Source organism: Taurulus bubalis (assembly GCF_910589615.1).
Source record: "Taurulus bubalis genome assembly, chromosome: 7".
Lineage (NCBI taxonomy): Eukaryota > Metazoa > Chordata > Actinopteri > Perciformes > Cottidae > Taurulus > Taurulus bubalis.
Genome location: NC_136595.1, coordinates 28,980,002 through 29,001,586, shown reverse-complemented (window position 1 = coordinate 29,001,586; position 21,585 = coordinate 28,980,002). Strand labels below are relative to the sequence as shown.

The following is a 21,585-nucleotide window of genomic DNA, read 5'->3' as shown; positions in this document are numbered from 1 at the left end:
CATGCTTCCACTGGCTCAGATTATGAAAAACAACAAAGTGTGTTATCATAATTATGCAGATGACACACAACTCTACATAACTATATCACCAGGGGACTATAGTCCCATACAAGGGCTGGCTAAATGCATTGAAGAAATCAGTAACTGGATGTGCCAGAATTTTCTTCAATTAAATCAAGATAAAACAGAAGTAATTGTTTTTGGTCCCAAGGACGAACGATTGAAAGTCAGCGCTCAGCTTCAATCACTGATGTTAAAAACCTCAAACCAAGCCAGAAATCTAAGTGTAGTTATGGATTCAGACCTCAACCTGAACAGCCATATCAAGACAATTACAAAATCAGCCTACTATCACCTGAAGAATATATCAAGGGTTAGAGGACTTATGTCTCAACAGGATCTGGAGAAACTTGTCCATGACTTTATCTTCAGGAGACTTGACTACTGTAACGGTGTGTTCACAGGTCATTTATCTTCAGGAGACTTGACTACTGTAACGGTGTGTTCACAGGTCATTTATCTTCAGTAGACTTGACTACTGTAACGGTGTGTTCACAGGTCATTTATCTTCAGTAGACTTGACTACTGTAACGGTGTGTTCACAGGTCATTTATCTTCAGGAGACTAGACTACTGTAACGGTGTGTTCACAGGTCATTTATCTTCAGTAGACTAGACTACTGTAACGGTGTGTTCACAGGTCATTTATCTTCAGGAGACTTGACTACTGTAACGGTGTGTTCACAGGTCATTTATCTTCAGTAGACTTGACTACTGTAACGGTGTGTTCACAGGTCATTTATCTTCAGTAGACTTGACTACTGTAACGGTGTGTTCACAGGTCATTTATCTTCAGGAGACTAGACTACTGTAACGGTGTGTTCACAGGTCATTTATCTTCAGTAGACTTGACTACTGTAACGGTGTGTTCACAGGCCTCTGTAAAAAGTCAATCAGGAAGCTGCAGCTGATTCAGAACGCTGCAGCTGGAGTCCTCACTAAGACCAGGAAAGTGGATCACATCACTCCAGTTCTGAGGTCTTTGCTCTGGCTCCCTGTCAAACAAAGAATTGACTTTAAAATCCTGCTGCTGGTTTATAAAGCACTGAATGGTTCAGGGCCTAAGTATGTTTGTGATCTGCTGCTACCTTATGAACCATCCCGGCCCCTCAGGTCGTCTGGGACGGGTCTACTTTCTGTTCCAAGAGTCAGAACTAAACATGGAGAAGCAGCGTTCATCTTTTCTGCTCCACACATCTGGAACAAGGTCCTGAAAGCTGCAGGTCTGCTGAGACCCTCAGCTCCTTTAAGTCCACGTTGAAGACCTTTCTGTTTGCTGCTGCCTTTAACTGAACCAGATTCAATTACTGCATCTCACTACTGCATTTTATTTCCTAAACTGCACTGCAACTTTTATTCAACTTTTATTTTTTTATTTTGCTTTTTCAACTTTTATTTTTTATTTTGCTTTTTGACTGTTTTAATGTTTTCTTAACTGTTTTTAAATCTGCATTTTGTTTTGATGCTTTTAATGGTTTTATGTAAAACACTTTGAATCGCCTTGTTGAAATGTGCTCTACAAGTAAACTTGCCTTGCCTTGCCTTTAGTGAACCTTTAAGGAGCAGTACAACAGTACAACATTTAGTGAACCTTAAAGGAGCAGTACAACATTTAGTGAACCTTAAAGGAGCAGTACAACCTTTAGTGAACCTTAAAGGAGCAGTACAACCTTTAGTGAACCTTAAAGGAGCAGTACAAGACTTAATGAAATCCTGCCACATTATTCAGATGGATATCAGTTTAATCTGTGTGTGTCCAATTCAGACAGAGGTTCATGTTTAACCTATCTTAGCTTAAAGACTAGAAGCAGGGTATAAAGTTAGCCAGGTTAGCAGCTAACTAGAAGACCCTAGAAGCTAACAGTATAGCAGCTGGTTCATGAACAGTGTGGCGCTGCAGACTGAACACAGATGGATGAAGTGAACACTAATCTAATGAGTAGAGGGATGGATGGAGCTGGATGATTCACTTTGGCCGTGACGATAACCAGACACTCAGACAGTGCTGGATTTTACTGACAGACACCGAATGCAGCAGTCTTACCGCCACCGCCTCCAGGATCTGCTTGATGACGTGAGCGGCGTCTCTCTCGCTGTAGTAACCTCGCTCCACGATCCTGCACACAAACACCAGGGCAAAATAACACCAGACACCTTTCACTCTTTATTCTGGGACCAACTCAGTGGAAAGTAACTAACTACTGCAATGAATATTATCAACAATGTGAATGTGTTAAGGTTTTAGAAATAATGTTAATAATGTTCATGTTTTAGTAATAACGTTAATAATGTTGATGTTTTAGTAATAATGTTAATAGCGTTAATAATGTTCATGTTTTTGTAATAATGTTAATAATGTTCATGTTTAGTAATAATATTAATAATGTTGATGTTTTAGTAATAATGTTAATAACGTTAATAATGTTCATGTTTTTGTAATAATGTTAATAATGTTCATGTTTTAGTAATAATGTTCATGTTTTTGTAATAATGTTAATAATGTTCATGTTTAGTAATAATGTTAATAATGTTCATGCCTTAGTAATAATGTTAATAATGTTCATGTTTTTGTAATAATGTTCATAATGTTCATGTTTAGTAATAATGTTAATAATGTTCATGCCTTAGTAATAATGTTAATAATGTTCATGTTTTAGTAATAATGTTAATAATGTTCATGTTTAGTAATAATGATTGAAAGACTTCATAATCAAACGAGTTCTATAATCCGTCATAAACATATGAATAAACAGAAACATATTGTTTTGGTCACCTGTCAAACAGCTCTCCTCCCGTCACCAGCTCCAGAACCAGAGCGATGTCCGAGTCCGTCTCAAAGATCTCCTTCAGCTGGATCTGGAACCACAAGAAGAACCAGCCCTGAAGAGAACCTGTTCTCATGGAGAACCTGTCCTGATGAGAACCTGTTCTCATGGAGAACCTGTCCTGAAGAGAACCTGTTCTCATGGAGAACCTGTCCTGATGAGAACCTGTTCTCATGGAGAACCTGTCCTGATGAGAACCTGTTCTCATGGAGAACCTGTCCTGAAGAGAACCTGTTCTCATGGAGAACCTGTCCTGATGAGAACCTGTTCTCATGGAGAACCTGTCCTGATGAGAACCTGTTCTCATGGAGAACCTGTCCTGATGAGAACCTGTTCTCATGAAGAACCTGTCCTGATGAGAACCTGTCCTGATGAGAACCTGTTCTCATGGAGAACCTGTCCTGAAGAGAACCTGTTCTCATGGAGAACCTGTCCTGATGAGAACCTGTTCTCATGGAGAACCTGTCCTGATGAGAACCTGTTCTCATGGAGAACCTGTCCTGATGAGAACCTGTTCTCATGGAGAACCAGCTCCTCGTTCATAAGATCCCTGCTGTTCTAGCCTTCCCAGCAGGGATCGATGAGATTTAACGTGACGTGAGAATCATACTTACGATGTTTGGGTGGGAAAGTCGCAGCAGGACGCCAATTTCTGTGCGAACTATTTTCTTGTCGATCTGCGACAGAAGAAACATCGTAAACATCTGATGTAACAAGACTTGATGTAACAAGACTTGAAGTAGAACTGCTAGCCAGCTGCATCAAAATATGACTTTTCTAAATTAAAACAAATCATATTACAAACAAATATGGATATATTATGAGTATGTACATGTTTTGTTAGAGCCACATGCTAGTCCTCTCCATGTACATGTTTTGTTAGCGCCACATGCTAGTCCTCTCCACGTACATGTCAGTTGTTGTTTCTAAAAGTGTGACATGAAGCCATAAATCCAGTGAAGGTCAAGTTAGCTTAGCGTTAGCTTCTAGGTCCTGTTATCTTAGTTAGCCTCAGGGCCTTGATTGGCTGAAGGGAACCTCATCGTGACCTCTGACCTCTAGCTCCTGCATCCTGGCCCAACACTGACCGTTTTCTTGAGGACTTTGAGAGCGTAAGGTTTCTGAGTCTGCTTCTCATCACAGCGATACACGATGGAGGTCGCTCCTCTGGAAGAAAAAACAAAGAACCAACATGTTGAACCTGAACACCCCGGCGTCCAACACTACGATGTTGACCCTGAACGCCCCGACGTCCAACACTACGATGTTGACCCTGAACAGCCCGACGTCCAACACTACGATGTTGACCCTGAACGCCCCGACGTCCAACACTACGATGTTGACCCTGAACGCCCCGATGTCCAACACTACGATGTTGACCCTGAACGCCCCGACGTCCAACACTACGATGTTGACCCTGATTGCCCAGACGTCCAACACTACGATGTTGAACCTGAACGCCGCAGTAACTGTTTGTTAGTTATGTTAGAAGAGATGTAACAGTGTGTTAGTTCTACTTTAGAAGAGATGTAACAGTGTGTTAGTTCTACTTTAGAAGAGACGTAACAGTGTGTTAGTTATGTTAGAAGAGATGTAACAGTGTGTTAGTTCTACTTAGAAGAGATGTAACAGTGTGTTAGTTCTGTTAGAAGAGATGTAACAGTGTGTTAGTTCTACTTTAGAAGAGATGTAACAGTGTGTTAGTTCTGTTAGAAGAGATGTAACAGTGTGTTAGTTGTGTTTGAAGAGATGTAACAGTGTGTTAGTTCTACTTTAGAAGAGATGTAACAGTGTGTTAGTTCTGTTAGAAGAGATGTAACAGTGTGTTAGTTGTGTTTGAAGAGATGTAACAGTGTGTTAGTTCTACTTTAGAAGAGATGTAACAGTGTGTTAGTTCTACTTTAGAAGAGATGTAACAGTGTATTAGTTCTGTTAGAAGAGATGTAACAGTGTGTTAGTTCTACTTCAGAAGAGATGTAACAGTGTATTAGTTCTGTTAGAAGAGATGTAACAGTGTATTAGTTCTGTTAGAAGAGATGTAACAGTGTGTTAGTTCTACTTTAGAAGAGATGTAACAGTGTATTAGTTCTGTTAGAAGAGATGTAACAGTGTATTAGTTCTGTTAGAAGAGATATAACAGTGTGTTAGTTCTACTTTAGAAGAGATGTAACAGTGTGTTAGTTCTGTTAGAAGAGATGTAACAGTGTGTTAGTTCTGTTAGAAGAGATGTAACAGTGTGTTAGTTCTACTTTAGAAGAGATGTAACAGTGTGTTAGTTCTACTTAGAAGAGATGTAACAGTGTGTTAGTTGTGTTAGAAGAGACGTAACAGTGTGTTAGTTCTACTTAGAAGAGATGTAACAGTGTGTTAGTTGTGTTAGAAGAGACGTAACAGTGTGTTAGTTGTGTTAGAAGAGATGCAACAGTGTGTTAGTTCTACTTAGAAGAGATGTAACAGTGTGTTAGTTCTGTTAGAAGAGATGTAACAGTGTGTTAGATCTACTTTTGAAGAGACGTAACAGTGTGTTAGTTGTGTTAGAAGAGATGTAACAGTGTGTTAGTTCTGTTAGAAGAGATGTAACAGTGTGTTAGTTCTACTTTAGAAGAGACGTAACAGTGTGTTAGTTGTGTTAGAAGAGATGTAACAGTGTGTTAGTTCTACTTTAGAAGAGATGTAACAGTGTGTTAGTTCTACTTTAGAAGAGATGTAACAGTGTGTTAGTTCTACTTTAGAAGAGATGTAACAGTGTGTTATTTCTACTTTAGAAGAGATGAAACAGTGTATTAGTTCTGTTAGAAGAGATGTAACAGTTTGTTAGTTCTACTTTAGAAGAGATGTAACAGTGTGTTAGTTCTGTTAGAAGAGATGTAACAGTGTGTTAGTTCTACTTTAGAAGAGAAGTAACATTGTGTTAGTTCTGTTAGAAGAGATGTAACAGTGTGTTAGTTATACTATATAAGAGATGTAACATTGTGTTAGTTCTGTTAGAAGAGATGTAACAGTGTGTTAGTTCTGGTAGAAGAGATGTAACAGTGTGTTAGTTCTGTTAGAAGAGATGCAACAGTGTGTTAGTTCTACTTTAGAAGAGATGTAACAGTGTGTTAGTTGTGTTAGAAGAGATGTAACAGTGTGTTAGTTATACTTTAGAAGAGATGTAACAGTGTATTAGTTCTGTTAGAAGAGATGGAACAGTGTGTTAGTTCTACTTTAGAAGAGATGTAACAGTGTATTAGTTGTGTTAGAGAGATGTAACAGTGTGTTTGTTATACTTTAGAAGAGATGTAACAGTGTATTAGTTATGTTAGAAGAGATGTAACAGTGTGTTAGTTCTACTTTAGAAGAGATGTAACAGTATGTTAGTTCTACATTAGAAGAGATGTAACAGTGTATTAGTTCTGTTAGAAGAGATGTAACAGTGTGTTAGTTCTACTTTAGAAGCGATGTAACAGTGTGCTAGTTCTACTTTAGAAGAGATGTAACAGTGTATTAGTTATGTTAGAAGAGATTTAACAGTGTATTAGTTCTACTTTAAAAGAGATGTAACAGTGTGTTAGTTCTACTTTAGAAGAGATGTAACAGTGTGTTAGATCTACTTTTGAAGAGATGTAACAGTGTGTTAGTTGTGTTAGAGGAGATGTAACAGTGTGTTAGTTGTGTTTGGAGAGATGTAACAGTGTGTTAGTTCTACTTTAGAAGAGATGTAACAGTGTGTTAGTTCTACTTTAGAAGAGATGTAACAGTGTGTTAGTTCTACTTTAGAAAAGATGTAACAGTGTGTTAGTTGTGTTAGAAGAGATGTAACAGTGTGTTAGTTCTGTTGGAAGAGATGTAACAGTGTGGTAGTTCTACTTTAGAAGAGATGTAACAGTGTGTTAGTTCTATTAGAAGAGATGTAACAGTGTGTTAGTTCTGTTAGAAGAGATGTAACAGTGTGTTAGTTCTACTTTAGAAGAGATGTAACAGTGTGTTAGTTGTGTTAGAGGAGATGTAACAGTGTGTTAGTTCTACTTTAGAAGAGATGTAGCAGTGTGTTAGTTGTGTTAGAAGAGATGTAACAGTGTGTTAGTTCTACTTTAGAAGAGATGTAACATTGTGTTTGTTCTGTTAGAAGAGATGAAACAGTGTGTTAGTTCTACTTTAGAAGAGATGTAACAGTGTGTTAGTTCTGTTAGAAGAGATGCAACAGTGTGTTAGTTCTACTTTAGAAGAGATGTAACAGTGTGTTAGTTGTGTTAGAAGAGATGTAACAGTGTGTTATTTCTACTTTAGAAGAGATGTCACAGTGTGTTAGTTCTACTTTAGAAGAGATGTAACAGTGTGTTAGTTCTACTTTAGAAGAGATGAAACAGTGTGTTAGTTCTGTTAGAAGAGATCTAACAGTGTGTTAGTTCTACTTTAGAAGAGATGTAACAGTGTGTTAGTTCTACTTTAGAAGAGATGTAGCAGTGTGTTAGTTCTATTAGAAGAGATGTAACAGTGTGTTAGTTCTGTTAGAAGAGATGTAACAGTGTGTTAGTTATGTTAGAAGAGATGTAACAGTGTGTTAGTTCTACTTTAGAAGAGATGTAACAGTGTGTTAGTTGTGTTAGAAGAGATGTAACAGTGTGTTAGTTCTACTTTAGAAGAGATGTAACAGTGTGTTAGTTGTGTTAGAAGAGATGTAACAGTGTGTTAGTTGTGTTAGAGGAGATGTAACAGTGTGTTAGTTGTGTTAGAAGAGATGTAACAGTGTGTTAGTTGTGTTAGAGGAGATGTAACAGTGTGTTAGTTCTACTTTAGAAGAGATGTAGCAGTGTGTTAGTTGTGTTAGAAGAGATGTAACAGTGTGTTAGTTCTACTTTAGAAGAGATGTAACATTGTGTTTGTTCTGTTAGAAGAGATGAAACAGTGTGTTAGTTCTACTTTAGAAGAGATGTAACAGTGTGTTAGTTCTGTTAGAAGAGATGCAACAGTGTGTTAGTTCTACTTTAGAAGAGATGTAACAGTGTGTTAGTTGTGTTAGAAGAGATGTAAGAGTGTGTTATTTCTACTTTAGAAGAGATGTCACAGTGTGTTAGTTCTACTTTAGAAGAGATGTAACAGTGTGTTAGTTCTACTTTAGAAGAGATGAAACAGTGTGTTAGTTCTGTTAGAAGAGATCTAACAGTGTGTTAGTTCTACTTTAGAAGAGATGTAACAGTGTGTTAGTTCTACTTTAGAAGAGATGTAACATTGTGTTAGTTCTGTTAGAAGAGATGTAACAGTGTGTTAGTTCTGTTAGAAGAGATGTAACAGTGTGTTAGTTCTGTTAGAAGAGATGTAACAGTGTGTTAGTTCTACTTTAGAAGAGATGTAACAGTGTGTTAGTTCTGTTAGAAGAGATGTAACAGTGTGTTAGTTCTGTTAGAAGAGATGTAACAGTGTGTTAGTTCTACTTTAGAAGAGATGTAACAGTGTGTTAGTTCTACTTTAGAAGAGATGTAACAGTGTATTAGTTCTGTTAGAAGAGATGTAACAGTGTGTTAGTTCTACTTCAGAAGAGATGTAACAGTGTATTAGTTCTGTTAGAAGAGATGTAACAGTGTATTAGTTCTGTTAGAAGAGATGTAACAGTGTGTTAGTTCTACTTTAGAAGAGATGTAACAGTGTATTAGTTCTGTTAGAAGAGATGTAACAGTGTATTAGTTCTGTTAGAAGAGATATAACAGTGTGTTAGTTCTACTTTAGAAGAGATGTAACAGTGTGTTAGTTCTGTTAGAAGAGATGTAACAGTGTGTTAGTTCTGTTAGAAGAGATGTAACAGTGTGTTAGTTCTACTTTAGAAGAGATGTAACAGTGTGTTAGTTCTACTTAGAAGAGATGTAACAGTGTGTTAGTTGTGTTAGAAGAGACGTAACAGTGTGTTAGTTCTACTTAGAAGAGATGTAACAGTGTGTTAGTTGTGTTAGAAGAGACGTAACAGTGTGTTAGTTGTGTTAGAAGAGATGCAACAGTGTGTTAGTTCTACTTAGAAGAGATGTAACAGTGTGTTAGTTCTGTTAGAAGAGATGTAACAGTGTGTTAGATCTACTTTTGAAGAGACGTAACAGTGTGTTAGTTGTGTTAGAAGAGATGTAACAGTGTGTTAGTTCTGTTAGAAGAGATGTAACAGTGTGTTAGTTCTACTTTAGAAGAGATGTAACAGTGTGTTAGTTGTGTTAGAAGAGATGTAACAGTGTGTTAGTTCTACTTTAGAAGAGATGTAACAGTGTGTTAGTTCTACTTTAGAAGAGATGTAACAGTGTGTTAGTTCTACTTTAGAAGAGATGTAACAGTGTGTTATTTCTACTTTAGAAGAGATGAAACAGTGTATTAGTTCTGTTAGAAGAGATGTAACAGTTTGTTAGTTCTACTTTAGAAGAGATGTAACAGTGTGTTAGTTCTGTTAGAAGAGATGTAACAGTGTGTTAGTTCTACTTTAGAAGAGAAGTAACATTGTGTTAGTTCTGTTAGAAGAGATGTAACAGTGTGTTAGTTATACTATATAAGAGATGTAACATTGTGTTAGTTCTGTTAGAAGAGATGTAACAGTGTGTTAGTTCTGTTAGAAGAGATGTAACAGTGTGTTAGTTCTGTTAGAAGAGATGCAACAGTGTGTTAGTTCTACTTTAGAAGAGATGTAACAGTGTGTTAGTTGTGTTAGAAGAGATGTAACAGTGTGTTAGTTATACTTTAGAAGAGATGTAACAGTGTATTAGTTCTGTTAGAAGAGATGTAACAGTGTGTTAGTTCTACTTTAGAAGAGATGTAACAGTGTATTAGTTGTGTTAGAGAGATGTAACAGTGTGTTTGTTATACTTTAGAAGAGATGTAACAGTGTATTAGTTATGTTAGAAGAGATGTAACAGTGTGTTAGTTCTACTTTAGAAGAGATGTAACAGTATGTTAGTTCTACATTAGAAGAGATGTAACAGTGTATTAGTTCTGTTAGAAGAGATGTAACAGTGTGTTAGTTCTACTTTAGAAGCGATGTAACAGTGTGCTAGTTCTACTTTAGAAGAGATGTAACAGTGTATTAGTTATGTTAGAAGAGATTTAACAGTGTATTAGTTCTACTTTAAAAGAGATGTAACAGTGTGTTAGTTCTACTTTAGAAGAGATGTAACAGTGTATTAGCTCTACTTTAGAAGAGATGTAACAGTGTGTTAGTTCTGTTAGAAGAGATGTAACAGTGTGTTAGTTCTACTTTAGAAGAGATTTAACAGTGTGTTAGTTTTGTTTGAAGAGATGTAACAGTGTGTTAGTTCTACTTTAAAAGAGATGTAACAGTGTGTTAGTTGTGTTAGAAGAGATGTAACAGTGTGTTAGTTCTACTTTAGAAGAGATGTAACAGTGTGTTAGTTGTGTTAGAAGAGATGTAACAGTGTGTTAGTTCTGTTAGAAGAGATGTAACAGTGTGTTAGTTCTACTTTAAAAGAGATGTAACAGTGTGTTAGTTGTGTTAGAAGAGATGTAACAGTGTGTTTGTTGTGTTTGAAGAGATGTAGCAGTGTGTTAGTTCGACTTTAGAAGAGATGTTGCAGTGTGTTAGTTGTGCTAGAAGAGATGTAACAGTGTGTTAGTTGTGTTTGGAGAGATGTAACAGTGTGTTAGTTCTACTTTAGAAGAGATGTAACAGTGTGTTAGTTCTACTTTAGAAAAGATGTAACAGTGTGTTAGTTGTGTTAGAAGAGATGTAACAGTGTGTTAGTTGTGTTAGAAGAGATGTAACAGTGTGTTAGTTGTGTTAGAGGAGATGTAACAGTGTGTTAGTTCTACTTTAGAAGAGATGTAGCAGTGTGTTAGTTGTGTTAGAAGAGATGTAACAGTGTGTTAGTTCTACTTTAGAAGAGATGTAACATTGTGTTTGTTCTGTTAGAAGAGATGTAACAGTGTGTTAGTTCTACTTTAGAAGAGATGTAACAGTGTGTTAGTTCTGTTAGAAGAGATGTAACAGTGTGTTAGTTCTGTTAGAAGAAATGTAACAGTGTGGTAGTTGTGTTAGAAGAGATGTAACAGTGTGTTAGTTGTGTTAGAAGAGATGTAACAGTGTGTTAGTTCTACTTTAGAAGAGATGTAACAGTGTGTTAGTTGTGTTAGAAGAGATGTAACAGTGTGTTAGTTGTGTTAGAGGAGATGTAACAGTGTGTTAGTTCTACTTTAGAAAAGATGTAGCAGTGTGTTAGTTGTGTTAGAAGAGATGTAACAGTGTGTTAGTTCTACTTTAGAAGAGATGTAACATTGTGTTTGTTCTGTTAGAAGAGATGTAACAGTGTGTTAGTTCTACTTTAGAAGAGATGTAACAGTGTGTTAGTTCTGTTAGAAGAGATGTAAAAGTGTGTTAGTTCTACTTTAGAAGAGATGTAACAGTGTGTTAGTTGTGTTAGAAGAGATGTAACAGTGTGTTATTTCTACTTTAGAAGAGATGTCACAGTGTGTTAGTTCTACTTTAGAAGAGATGTAACAGTGTGTTAGTTCTGTTAGAAGAGATGTAACAGTGTGTTAGTTCTGTTAGAAGAGATGTAACAGTGTGTTAGTTCTGTTAGAAGAGATGTAACAGTGTGTTAGTTATACTTTAGAAGAGATGTAACAGTGTGTTAGTTCTGTTAGAAGAGATGTAACAGTGTGTTAGTTCTACTTTAGAAGAGATGTAACAGTGTGTTAGTTCTGTTAGAAGAGATGTAACAGTGTGTTAGTTCTGTTAGAAGAGATGTAACAGTGTGTTAGTTCTACTTTAGAAGAGATGTAACAGTGTGGTAGTTCTACTTTAGAAGAGATGTAACAGTGTGTTAGTTCTACTTTAGAAGAGATGTAACAGTGTGTTAGTTCTGTTAGAAGAAATGTAACAGTGTGGTAGTTGTGTTAGAAGAGATGTAACAGTGTGTTAGTTCTACTTTAGAAGAGATGTAACAGTGTGTTAGTTGTGTTAGAAGAGATGTAACAGTGTGTTAGTTCTACTTTAGAAGAGATGTAACAGTGTGTTAGTTGTGTTAGAAGAGATGTAACAGTGTGTTAGTTGTGTTAGAGGAGATGTAACAGTGTGTTAGTTGTGTTTGGAGAGATGTAACAGTGTGTTAGTTCTACTTTAGAAGAGATGTAACAGTGTGTTAGTTCTACTTTAGAAGAGATGTAACAGTGTGTTAGTTCTACTTTAGAAAAGATGTAACAGTGTGTTAGTTGTGTTAGAAGAGATGTAACAGTGTGTTAGTTCTGTTGGAAGAGATGTAACAGTGTGGTAGTTCTACTTTAGAAGAGATGTAACAGTGTGTTAGTTCTATTAGAAGAGATGTAACAGTGTGTTAGTTCTGTTAGAAGAGATGTAACAGTGTGTTAGTTCTGTTAGAAGAGATGTAACAGTGTGTTAGTTCTGTTAGAAGAGATGTAACAGTGTGTTAGTTCTACGTTAGAAGAGATGTAACAGTGTGTTAGTTCTACTTTAGAAGAGATGTAACAGTGTGTTAGTTCTGCTTTAGAAGAGATGAAACAGTGTGGTAGTTGTGTTAGAAGAGATGTAACAGTGTGTTAGTTGTGTTAGAAGAGATGTAACAGTGTGTTAGTTCTACTTTAGAAGAGATGTAACAGTGTGTTAGTTGTGTTAGAAGAGATGTAACAGTGTGTTAGTTGTGTTAGAGGAGATGTAACAGTGTGTTAGTTCTACTTTAGAAGAGATGTAGCAGTGTGTTAGTTGTGTTAGAAGAGATGTAACAGTGTGTTAGTTCTACTTTAGAAGAGATGTAACATTGTGTTTGTTCTGTTAGAAGAGATGAAACAGTGTGTTAGTTCTACTTTAGAAGAGATGTAACAGTGTGTTAGTTCTGTTAGAAGAGATGCAACAGTGTGTTAGTTCTACTTTAGAAGAGATGTAACAGTGTGTTAGTTGTGTTAGAAGAGATGTAACAGTGTGTTATTTCTACTTTAGAAGAGATGTCACAGTGTGTTTGTTCTACTTTAGAAGAGATGTAACAGTGTGTTAGTTCTACTTTAGAAGAGATGAAACAGTGTGTTAGTTCTGTTAGAAGAGATCTAACAGTGTGTTAGTTCTACTTTAGAAGAGATGTAACAGTGTGTTAGTTCTACTTTAGAAGAGATGTAACATTGTGTTAGTTCTGTTAGAAGAGATGTAACAGTGTGTTAGTTCTGTTAGAAGAGATGTAACAGTGTGTTAGTTCTGTTAGAAGAGATGTAACAGTGTGTTAGTTCTACTTTAGAAGAGATGTAACAGTGTGTTAGTTGTGTTAGAAGAGATGTAACAGTGTGTTAGTTCTGTTAGAAGAGATGTAACAGTGTGTTAGTTCTACTTTAGAAGAGATGTAACAGTGTGGTAGTTCTACTTTAGAAGAGATGTAACAGTGTGTTAGTTATATTAGAAGAGATGTAACAGTGTGTTAGTTCTGTTAGAAGAGATGTAACAGTGTGTTAGTTCTGTTAGAAGAGATGTAACAGTGTGTTAGTTCTGTTAGAAGAGATGTAACAGTGTGGTAGTTCTACGTTAGAAGAGATGTAACAGTGTGTTAGTTCTACTTTAGAAGAGATGTAACAGTGTGTTAGTTCTATTAGAAGAGATGTAACAGTGTGTTAGTTCTGTTAGAAGAGATGTAACAGTGTGTTAGTTATGTTAGAAGAGATGTAACAGTGTGTTAGTTCTACTTTAGAAGAGATGTAACAGTGTGTTAGTTGTGTTAGAAGAGATGTAACAGTGTGTTAGTTCTACTTTAGAAGAGATGTAACAGTGTGTTAGTTGTGTTAGAAGAGATGTAACAGTGTGTTAGTTGTGTTAGAGGAGATGTAACAGTGTGTTAGTTCTACTTTAGAAAAGATGTAACAGTGTGTTAGTTGTGTTAGAAGAGATGTAACAGTGTGTTAGTTCTACTTTAGAAGAGATGTAACAGTGTGTTAGTTGTGTTAGAAGAGATGTAACAGTGTGTTAGTTCTACTTTAGAAGAGATGTAACAGTGTGTTAGTTGTGTTAGAAGAGATGTAACAGTGTGTTAGTTGTGTTAGAGGAGATGTAACAGTGTGTTAGTTCTACTTTAGAAAAGATGTAGCAGTGTGTTAGTTGTGTTAGAAGAGATGTAACAGTGTGTTAGTTCTACTTTAGAAGAGATGTAACATTGTGTTTGTTCTGTTAGAAGAGATGTAACAGTGTGTTAGTTCTACTTTAGAAGAGATGTAACAGTGTGTTAGTTCTGTTAGAAGAGATGTAAAAGTGTGTTAGTTCTACTTTAGAAGAGATGTAACAGTGTGTTAGTTGTGTTAGAAGAGATGTAACAGTGTGTTATTTCTACTTTAGAAGAGATGTCACAGTGTGTTAGTTCTACTTTAGAAGAGATGTAACAGTGTGTTAGTTCTGTTAGAAGAGATGTAACAGTGTGTTAGTTCTGTTAGAAGAGATGTAGCAGTGTGTTAGTTCTGTTAGAAGAGATGTAACAGTGTGTTAGTTATACTTTAGAAGAGATGTAACAGTGTGTTAGTTCTGTTAGAAGAGATGTAACAGTGTGTTAGTTATACTTTAGAAGAGATGTAACAGTGTGTTAGTTCTGTTAGAAGAGATGTAACAGTGTGTTAGTTGTGTTAGAGGAGATGTAACAGTGTGTTAGTTCTACTTTAGAAAAGATGTAACAGTGTGTTAGTTGTGTTAGAAGAGATGTAACAGTGTGTTAGTTCTACTTTAGAAGAGATGTAACAGTGTGTTAGTTGTGTTAGAAGAGATGTAACAGTGTGTTAGTTCTACTTTAGAAGAGATGTAACAGTGTGTTAGTTGTGTTAGAAGAGATGTAACAGTGTGTTAGTTGTGTTAGAGGAGATGTAACAGTGTGTTAGTTCTACTTTAGAAAAGATGTAGCAGTGTGTTAGTTGTGTTAGAAGAGATGTAACAGTGTGTTAGTTCTACTTTAGAAGAGATGTAACATTGTGTTTGTTCTGTTAGAAGAGATGTAACAGTGTGTTAGTTCTACTTTAGAAGAGATGTAACAGTGTGTTAGTTCTGTTAGAAGAGATGTAAAAGTGTGTTAGTTCTACTTTAGAAGAGATGTAACAGTGTGTTAGTTGTGTTAGAAGAGATGTAACAGTGTGTTATTTCTACTTTAGAAGAGATGTCACAGTGTGTTAGTTCTACTTTAGAAGAGATGTAACAGTGTGTTAGTTCTGTTAGAAGAGATGTAACAGTGTGTTAGTTCTGTTAGAAGAGATGTAGCAGTGTGTTAGTTCTGTTAGAAGAGATGTAACAGTGTGTTAGTTATACTTTAGAAGAGATGTAACAGTGTGTTAGTTCTGTTAGAAGAGATGTAACAGTGTGTTAGTTATACTTTAGAAGAGATGTAACAGTGTGTTAGTTCTGTTAGAAGAGATGTAACAGTGTGTTAGTTCTGTTAGAAGAGATGTAACAGTGTGTTAGTTCTACTTTAGAAGAGATGTAACAGTGTGGTAGTTCTACTTTAGAAGAGATGTAACAGTGTGTTAGTTCTACTTTAGAAGAGATGTAACAGTGTGTTAGTTCTGTTAGAAGAAATGTAACAGTGTGGTAGTTGTGTTAGAAGAGATGTAACAGTGTGTTAGTTCTACTTTAGAAGAGATGTAACAGTGTGTTAGTTGTGTTAGAAGAGATGTAACAGTGTGTTAGTTCTACTTTAGAAGAGATGTAACAGTGTGTTAGTTGTGTTAGAAGAGATGTAACAGTGTGTTAGTTGTGTTAGAGGAGATGTAACAGTGTGTTAGTTGTGTTTGGAGAGATGTAACAGTGTGTTAGTTCTACTTTAGAAGAGATGTAACAGTGTGTTAGTTCTACTTTAGAAGAGATGTAACAGTGTGGTAGTTCTACTTTAGAAGAGATGTAACAGTGTGTTAGTTCTACTTTAGAAGAGATGTAACAGTGTGTTAGTTCTGTTAGAAGAAATGTAACAGTGTGGTAGTTGTGTTAGAAGAGATGTAACAGTGTGTTAGTTCTACTTTAGAAGAGATGTAACAGTGTGTTAGTTGTGTTAGAAGAGATGTAACAGTGTGTTAGTTCTACTTTAGAAGAGATGTAACAGTGTGTTAGTTATATTAGAAGAGATGTAACATTGTGTTAGTTCTGTTAGAAGAGATGTAACAGTGTGTTAGTTCTGTTAGAAGAGATGTAACAGTGTGTTAGTTCTGTTAGAAGAGATGTAACAGTGTGTTAGTTCTACTTTAGAAGAGATGTAACAGTGTGTTAGTTCTGTTAGAAGAGATGTAACAGTGTGTTAGTTCTGTTAGAAGAGATGTAACAGTGTGTTAGTTCTACTTTAGAAGAGATGTAACAGTGTGGTAGTTCTACTTTAGAAGAGATGTAACAGTGTGTTAGTTATATTAGAAGAGATGTAACAGTGTGTTAGTTCTGTTAGAAGAGATGTAACAGTGTGTTAGTTCTGTTAGAAGAGATGTAACAGTGTGTTAGTTCTGTTAGAAGAGATGTAACAGTGTGGTAGTTCTACGTTAGAAGAGATGTAACAGTGTGTTAGTTCTACTTTAGAAGAGATGTAACAGTGTGTTAGTTCTATTAGAAGAGATGTAACAGTGTGTTAGTTCTGTTAGAAGAGATGTAACAGTGTGTTAGTTATGTTAGAAGAGATGTAACAGTGTGTTAGTTCTACTTTAGAAGAGATGTAACAGTGTGTTAGTTGTGTTAGAAGAGATGTAACAGTGTGTTAGTTCTACTTTAGAAGAGATGTAACAGTGTGTTAGTTGTGTTAGAAGAGATGTAACAGTGTGTTAGTTGTGTTAGAGGAGATGTAACAGTGTGTTAGTTCTACTTTAGAAAAGATGTAACAGTGTGTTAGTTGTGTTAGAAGAGATGTAACAGTGTGTTAGTTCTACTTTAGAAGAGATGTAACAGTGTGTTAGTTGTGTTAGAAGAGATGTAACAGTGTGTTAGTTCTACTTTAGAAGAGATGTAACAGTGTGTTAGTTGTGTTAGAAGAGATGTAACAGTGTGTTAGTTGTGTTAGAGGAGATGTAACAGTGTGTTAGTTCTACTTTAGAAAAGATGTAGCAGTGTGTTAGTTGTGTTAGAAGAGATGTAACAGTGTGTTAGTTCTACTTTAGAAGAGATGTAACATTGTGTTTGTTCTGTTAGAAGAGATGTAACAGTGTGTTAGTTCTACTTTAGAAGAGATGTAACAGTGTGTTAGTTCTGTTAGAAGAGATGTAAAAGTGTGTTAGTTCTACTTTAGAAGAGATGTAACAGTGTGTTAGTTGTGTTAGAAGAGATGTAACAGTGTGTTATTTCTACTTTAGAAGAGATGTCACAGTGTGTTAGTTCTACTTTAGAAGAGATGTAACAGTGTGTTAGTTCTGTTAGAAGAGATGTAACAGTGTGTTAGTTCTGTTAGAAGAGATGTAGCAGTGTGTTAGTTGTGTTAGAAGAGATGTAACAGTGTGTTAGTTATACTTTAGAAGAGATGTAACAGTGTGTTAGTTCTGTTAGAAGAGATGTAACAGTGTGTTAGTTATACTTTAGAAGAGATGTAACAGTGTGTTAGTTCTGTTAGAAGAGATGTAACAGTGTGTTAGTTCTGTTAGAAGAGATGTAACAGTGTGTTAGTTCTACTTTAGAAGAGATGTAACAGTGTGGTAGTTCTACTTTAGAAGAGATGTAACAGTGTGTTAGTTCTACTTTAGAAGAGATGTAACAGTGTGTTAGTTCTGTTAGAAGAAATGTAACAGTGTGGTAGTTGTGTTAGAAGAGATGTAACAGTGTGTTAGTTCTACTTTAGAAGAGATGTAACAGTGTGTTAGTTGTGTTAGAAGAGATGTAACAGTGTGTTAGTTCTACTTTAGAAGAGATGTAACAGTGTGTTAGTTGTGTTAGAAGAGATGTAACAGTGTGTTAGTTGTGTTAGAGGAGATGTAACAGTGTGTTAGTTGTGTTTGGAGAGATGTAACAGTGTGTTAGTTCTACTTTAGAAGAGATGTAACAGTGTGTTAGTTCTACTTTAGAAGAGATGTAACAGTGTGTTAGTTCTACTTTAGAAAAGATGTAACAGTGTGTTAGTTGTGTTAGAAGAGATGTAACAGTGTGTTAGTTCTGTTGGAAGAGATGTAACAGTGTGGTAGTTCTACTTTAGAAGAGATGTAACAGTGTGTTAGTTCTATTAGAAGAGATGTAACAGTGTGTTAGTTCTGTTAGAAGAGATGTAACAGTGTGTTAGTTCTGTTAGAAGAGATGTAACAGTGTGTTAGTTCTGTTAGAAGAGATGTAACAGTGTGGTAGTTCTACGTTAGAAGAGATGTAACAGTGTGTTAGTTCTACTTTAGAAGAGATGTAACAGTGTGTTAGTTCTGCTTTAGAAGAGATGAAACAGTGTGGTAGTTGTGTTAGAAGAGATGTAACAGTGTGTTAGTTGTGTTAGAAGAGATGTAACAGTGTGTTAGTTCTACTTTAGAAGAGATGTAACAGTGTGTTAGTTGTGTTAGAAGAGATGTAACAGTGTGTTAGTTGTGTTAGAGGAGATGTAACAGTGTGTTAGTTCTACTTTAGAAGAGATGTAGCAGTGTGTTAGTTGTGTTAGAAGAGATGTAACAGTGTGTTAGTTCTACTTTAGAAGAGATGTAACATTGTGTTTGTTCTGTTAGAAGAGATGAAACAGTGTGTTAGTTCTACTTTAGAAGAGATGTAACAGTGTGTTGGTTCTGTTAGAAGAGATGCAACAGTGTGTTAGTTCTACTTTAGAAGAGATGTAACAGTGTGTTAGTTGTGTTAGAAGAGATGTAACAGTGTGTTATTTCTACTTTAGAAGAGATGTCACAGTGTGTTTGTTCTACTTTAGAAGAGATGTAACAGTGTGTTAGTTCTACTTTAGAAGAGATGAAACAGTGTGTTAGTTCTGTTAGAAGAGATCTAACAGTGTGTTAGTTCTACTTTAGAAGAGATGTAACAGTGTGTTAGTTCTACTTTAGAAGAGATGTAACATTGTGTTAGTTCTGTTAGAAGAGATGTAACAGTGTGTTAGTTCTGTTAGAAGAGATGTAACAGTGTGTTAGTTCTGTTAGAAGAGATGTAACAGTGTGTTAGTTCTACTTTAGAAGAGATGTAACAGTGTGTTAGTTCTGTTAGAAGAGATGTAACAGTGTGTTAGTTCTGTTAGAAGAGATGTAACAGTGTGTTAGTTCTACTTTAGAAGAGATGTAACAGTGTGGTAGTTCTACTTTAGAAGAGATGTAACAGTGTGTTAGTTATATTAGAAGAGATGTAACAGTGTGTTAGTTCTGTTAGAAGAGATGTAACAGTGTGTTAGTTCTGTTAGAAGAGATGTAACAGTGTGTTAGTTCTGTTAGAAGAGATGTAACAGTGTGGTAGTTCTACGTTAGAAGAGATGTAACAGTGTGTTAGTTCTACTTTAGAAGAGATGTAACAGTGTGTTAGTTCTATTAGAAGAGATGTAACAGTGTGTTAGTTCTGTTAGAAGAGATGTAACAGTGTGTTAGTTATGTTAGAAGAGATGTAACAGTGTGTTAGTTCTACTTTAGAAGAGATGTAACAGTGTGTTAGTTGTGTTAGAAGAGATGTAACAGTGTGTTAGTTGTGTTAGAGGAGATGTAACAGTGTGTTAGTTCTACTTTAGAAGAGATGTAGCAGTGTGTTAGTTGTGTTAGAAGAGATGTAACAGTGTGTTAGTTCTACTTTAGAAGAGATGTAACATTGTGTTTGTTCTGTTAGAAGAGATGAAACAGTGTGTTAGTTCTACTTTAGAAGAGATGTAACAGTGTGTTAGTTCTGTTAGAAGAGATGCAACAGTGTGTTAGTTCTACTTTAGAAGAGATGTAACAGTGTGTTAGTTGTGTTAGAAGAGATGTAACAGTGTGTTATTTCTACTTTAGAAGAGATGTCACAGTGTGTTTGTTCTACTTTAGAAGAGATGTAACAGTGTGTTAGTTCTACTTTAGAAGAGATGAAACAGTGTGTTAGTTCTGTTAGAAGAGATCTAACAGTGTGTTAGTTCTACTTTAGAAGAGATGTAACAGTGTGTTAGTTCTACTTTAGAAGAGATGTAACATTGTGTTAGTTCTGTTAGAAGAGATGTAACAGTGTGTTAGTTCTGTTAGAAGAGATGTAACAGTGTGTTAGTTCTGTTAGAAGAGATGTAACAGTGTGTTAGTTCTACTTTAGAAGAGATGTAACAGTGTGTTAGTTCTGTTAGAAGAGATGTAACAGTGTGTTAGTTCTGTTAGAAGAGATGTAACAGTGTGTTAGTTCTACTTTAGAAGAGATGTAACAGTGTGGTAGTTCTACTTTAGAAGAGATGTAACAGTGTGTTAGTTCTATTAGAAGAGATGTAACAGTGTGTTAGTTCTGTTAGAAGAGATGTAACAGTGTGTTAGTTCTGTTAGAAGAGATGTAACAGTGTGTTAGTTCTGTTAGAAGAGATGTAACAGTGTGGTAGTTCTACGTTAGAAGAGATGTAACAGTGTGTTAGTTCTACTTTAGAAGAGATGTAACAGTGTGTTAGTTCTATTAGAAGAGATGTAACAGTGTGTTAGTTCTGTTAGAAGAGATGTAACAGTGTGTTAGTTATGTTAGAAGAGATGTAACAGTGTGTTAGTTCTACTTTAGAAGAGATGTAACAGTGTGTTAGTTGTGTTAGAAGAGATGTAACAGTGTGTTAGTTCTACTTTAGAAGAGATGTAACAGTGTGTTAGTTGTGTTAGAAGAGATGTAACAGTGTGTTAGTTGTGTTAGAGGAGATGTAACAGTGTGTTAGTTCTACTTTAGAAAAGATGTAACAGTGTGTTAGTTGTGTTAGAAGAGATGTAACAGTGTGTTAGTTCTGTTAGAAGAGATGTAACATTGTGGTAGTTCTACTTTAGAAGAGATGTAACAGTGTGTTAGTTCTATTAGAAGAGATGTAACAGTGTGTTAGTTCTGTTAGAAGAGATGTAACAGTGTGTTAGTTCTGTTAGAAGAGATGTAACAGTGTGGTAGTTCTGTTAGAAGAGATGTAACAGTGTGGTAGTTCTACGTTAGAAGAGATGTAACAGTGTGTTAGTTCTACTTTAGAAGAGATGTAACAGTGTGTTAGTTCTAATTTAGAAGAGATGAAACAGTGTGGTAGTTGTGTTAGAAGAGATGTAACAGTGTGTTAGTTGTGTTAGAAGAGATGTAACAGTGTGTTAGTTCTACTTTAGAAGAGATGTAACAGTGTGTTAGTTGTGTTAGAAGAGATGTAACAGTGTGTTAGTTGTGTTAGAGGAGATGTAACAGTGTGCTAGTTCTACTTTAGAAGAGATGTAGCAGTGTGTTAGTTGTGTTAGAAGAGATGTAACAGTGTGTTAGTTCTACTTTAGAAGAGATGTAACAGTGTGTTAGTTCTGTTAGAAGAGATGTAACAGTGTGTTAGTTCTACTTTAGAAGAGATGTAACAGTGTGTTAGTTCTGTTAGAAGAGATGTAACAGTGTGTTAGTTCTACTTTAGAAGAGATGTAACAGTGTGTTAGTTGTGTTAGAAGAGATGTAACAGTGTGTTATTTCTACTTTAGAAGAGATGTCACAGTGTGTTAGTTCTACTTTAGAAGAGATGTAACAGTGTGTTAGTTCTACTTTAGAAGAGATGAAACAGTGTGTTCGTTCTGTTAGAAGAGATCTAACAGTGTGTTAGTTCTACTTTAGAAGAGATGTAACAGTGTGTTAGTTCTACTTTAGAAGAGATGTAACATTGTGTTAGTTCTGTTAGAAGAGATGTAACAGTGTG

At 35.7% G+C, this 21,585-nt stretch overlaps 1 protein-coding gene across 1 annotated transcript in view; it reads right to left on the bottom strand.

The window, feature by feature from the left end:
- LOC306739306 (calcium/calmodulin-dependent protein kinase type IV) overlaps positions 1–21,585 on the bottom strand; it is a gene marked incomplete at both ends in the record, with an annotated part of 42,316 nt that overhangs the window by 15,600 nt on the left and 5,131 nt on the right. Inside the window, 4 exons of the mRNA XM_079221296.1 lie at positions 2,104–2,176; positions 2,833–2,915; positions 3,499–3,561; positions 3,973–4,051. Of these exons, the coding sequence (XP_079077422.1) occupies positions 2,104–2,176; positions 2,833–2,915; positions 3,499–3,561; positions 3,973–4,051 (298 nt within the window). The remainder of the gene's footprint in view (positions 1–2,103; positions 2,177–2,832; positions 2,916–3,498; positions 3,562–3,972; positions 4,052–21,585) is intronic.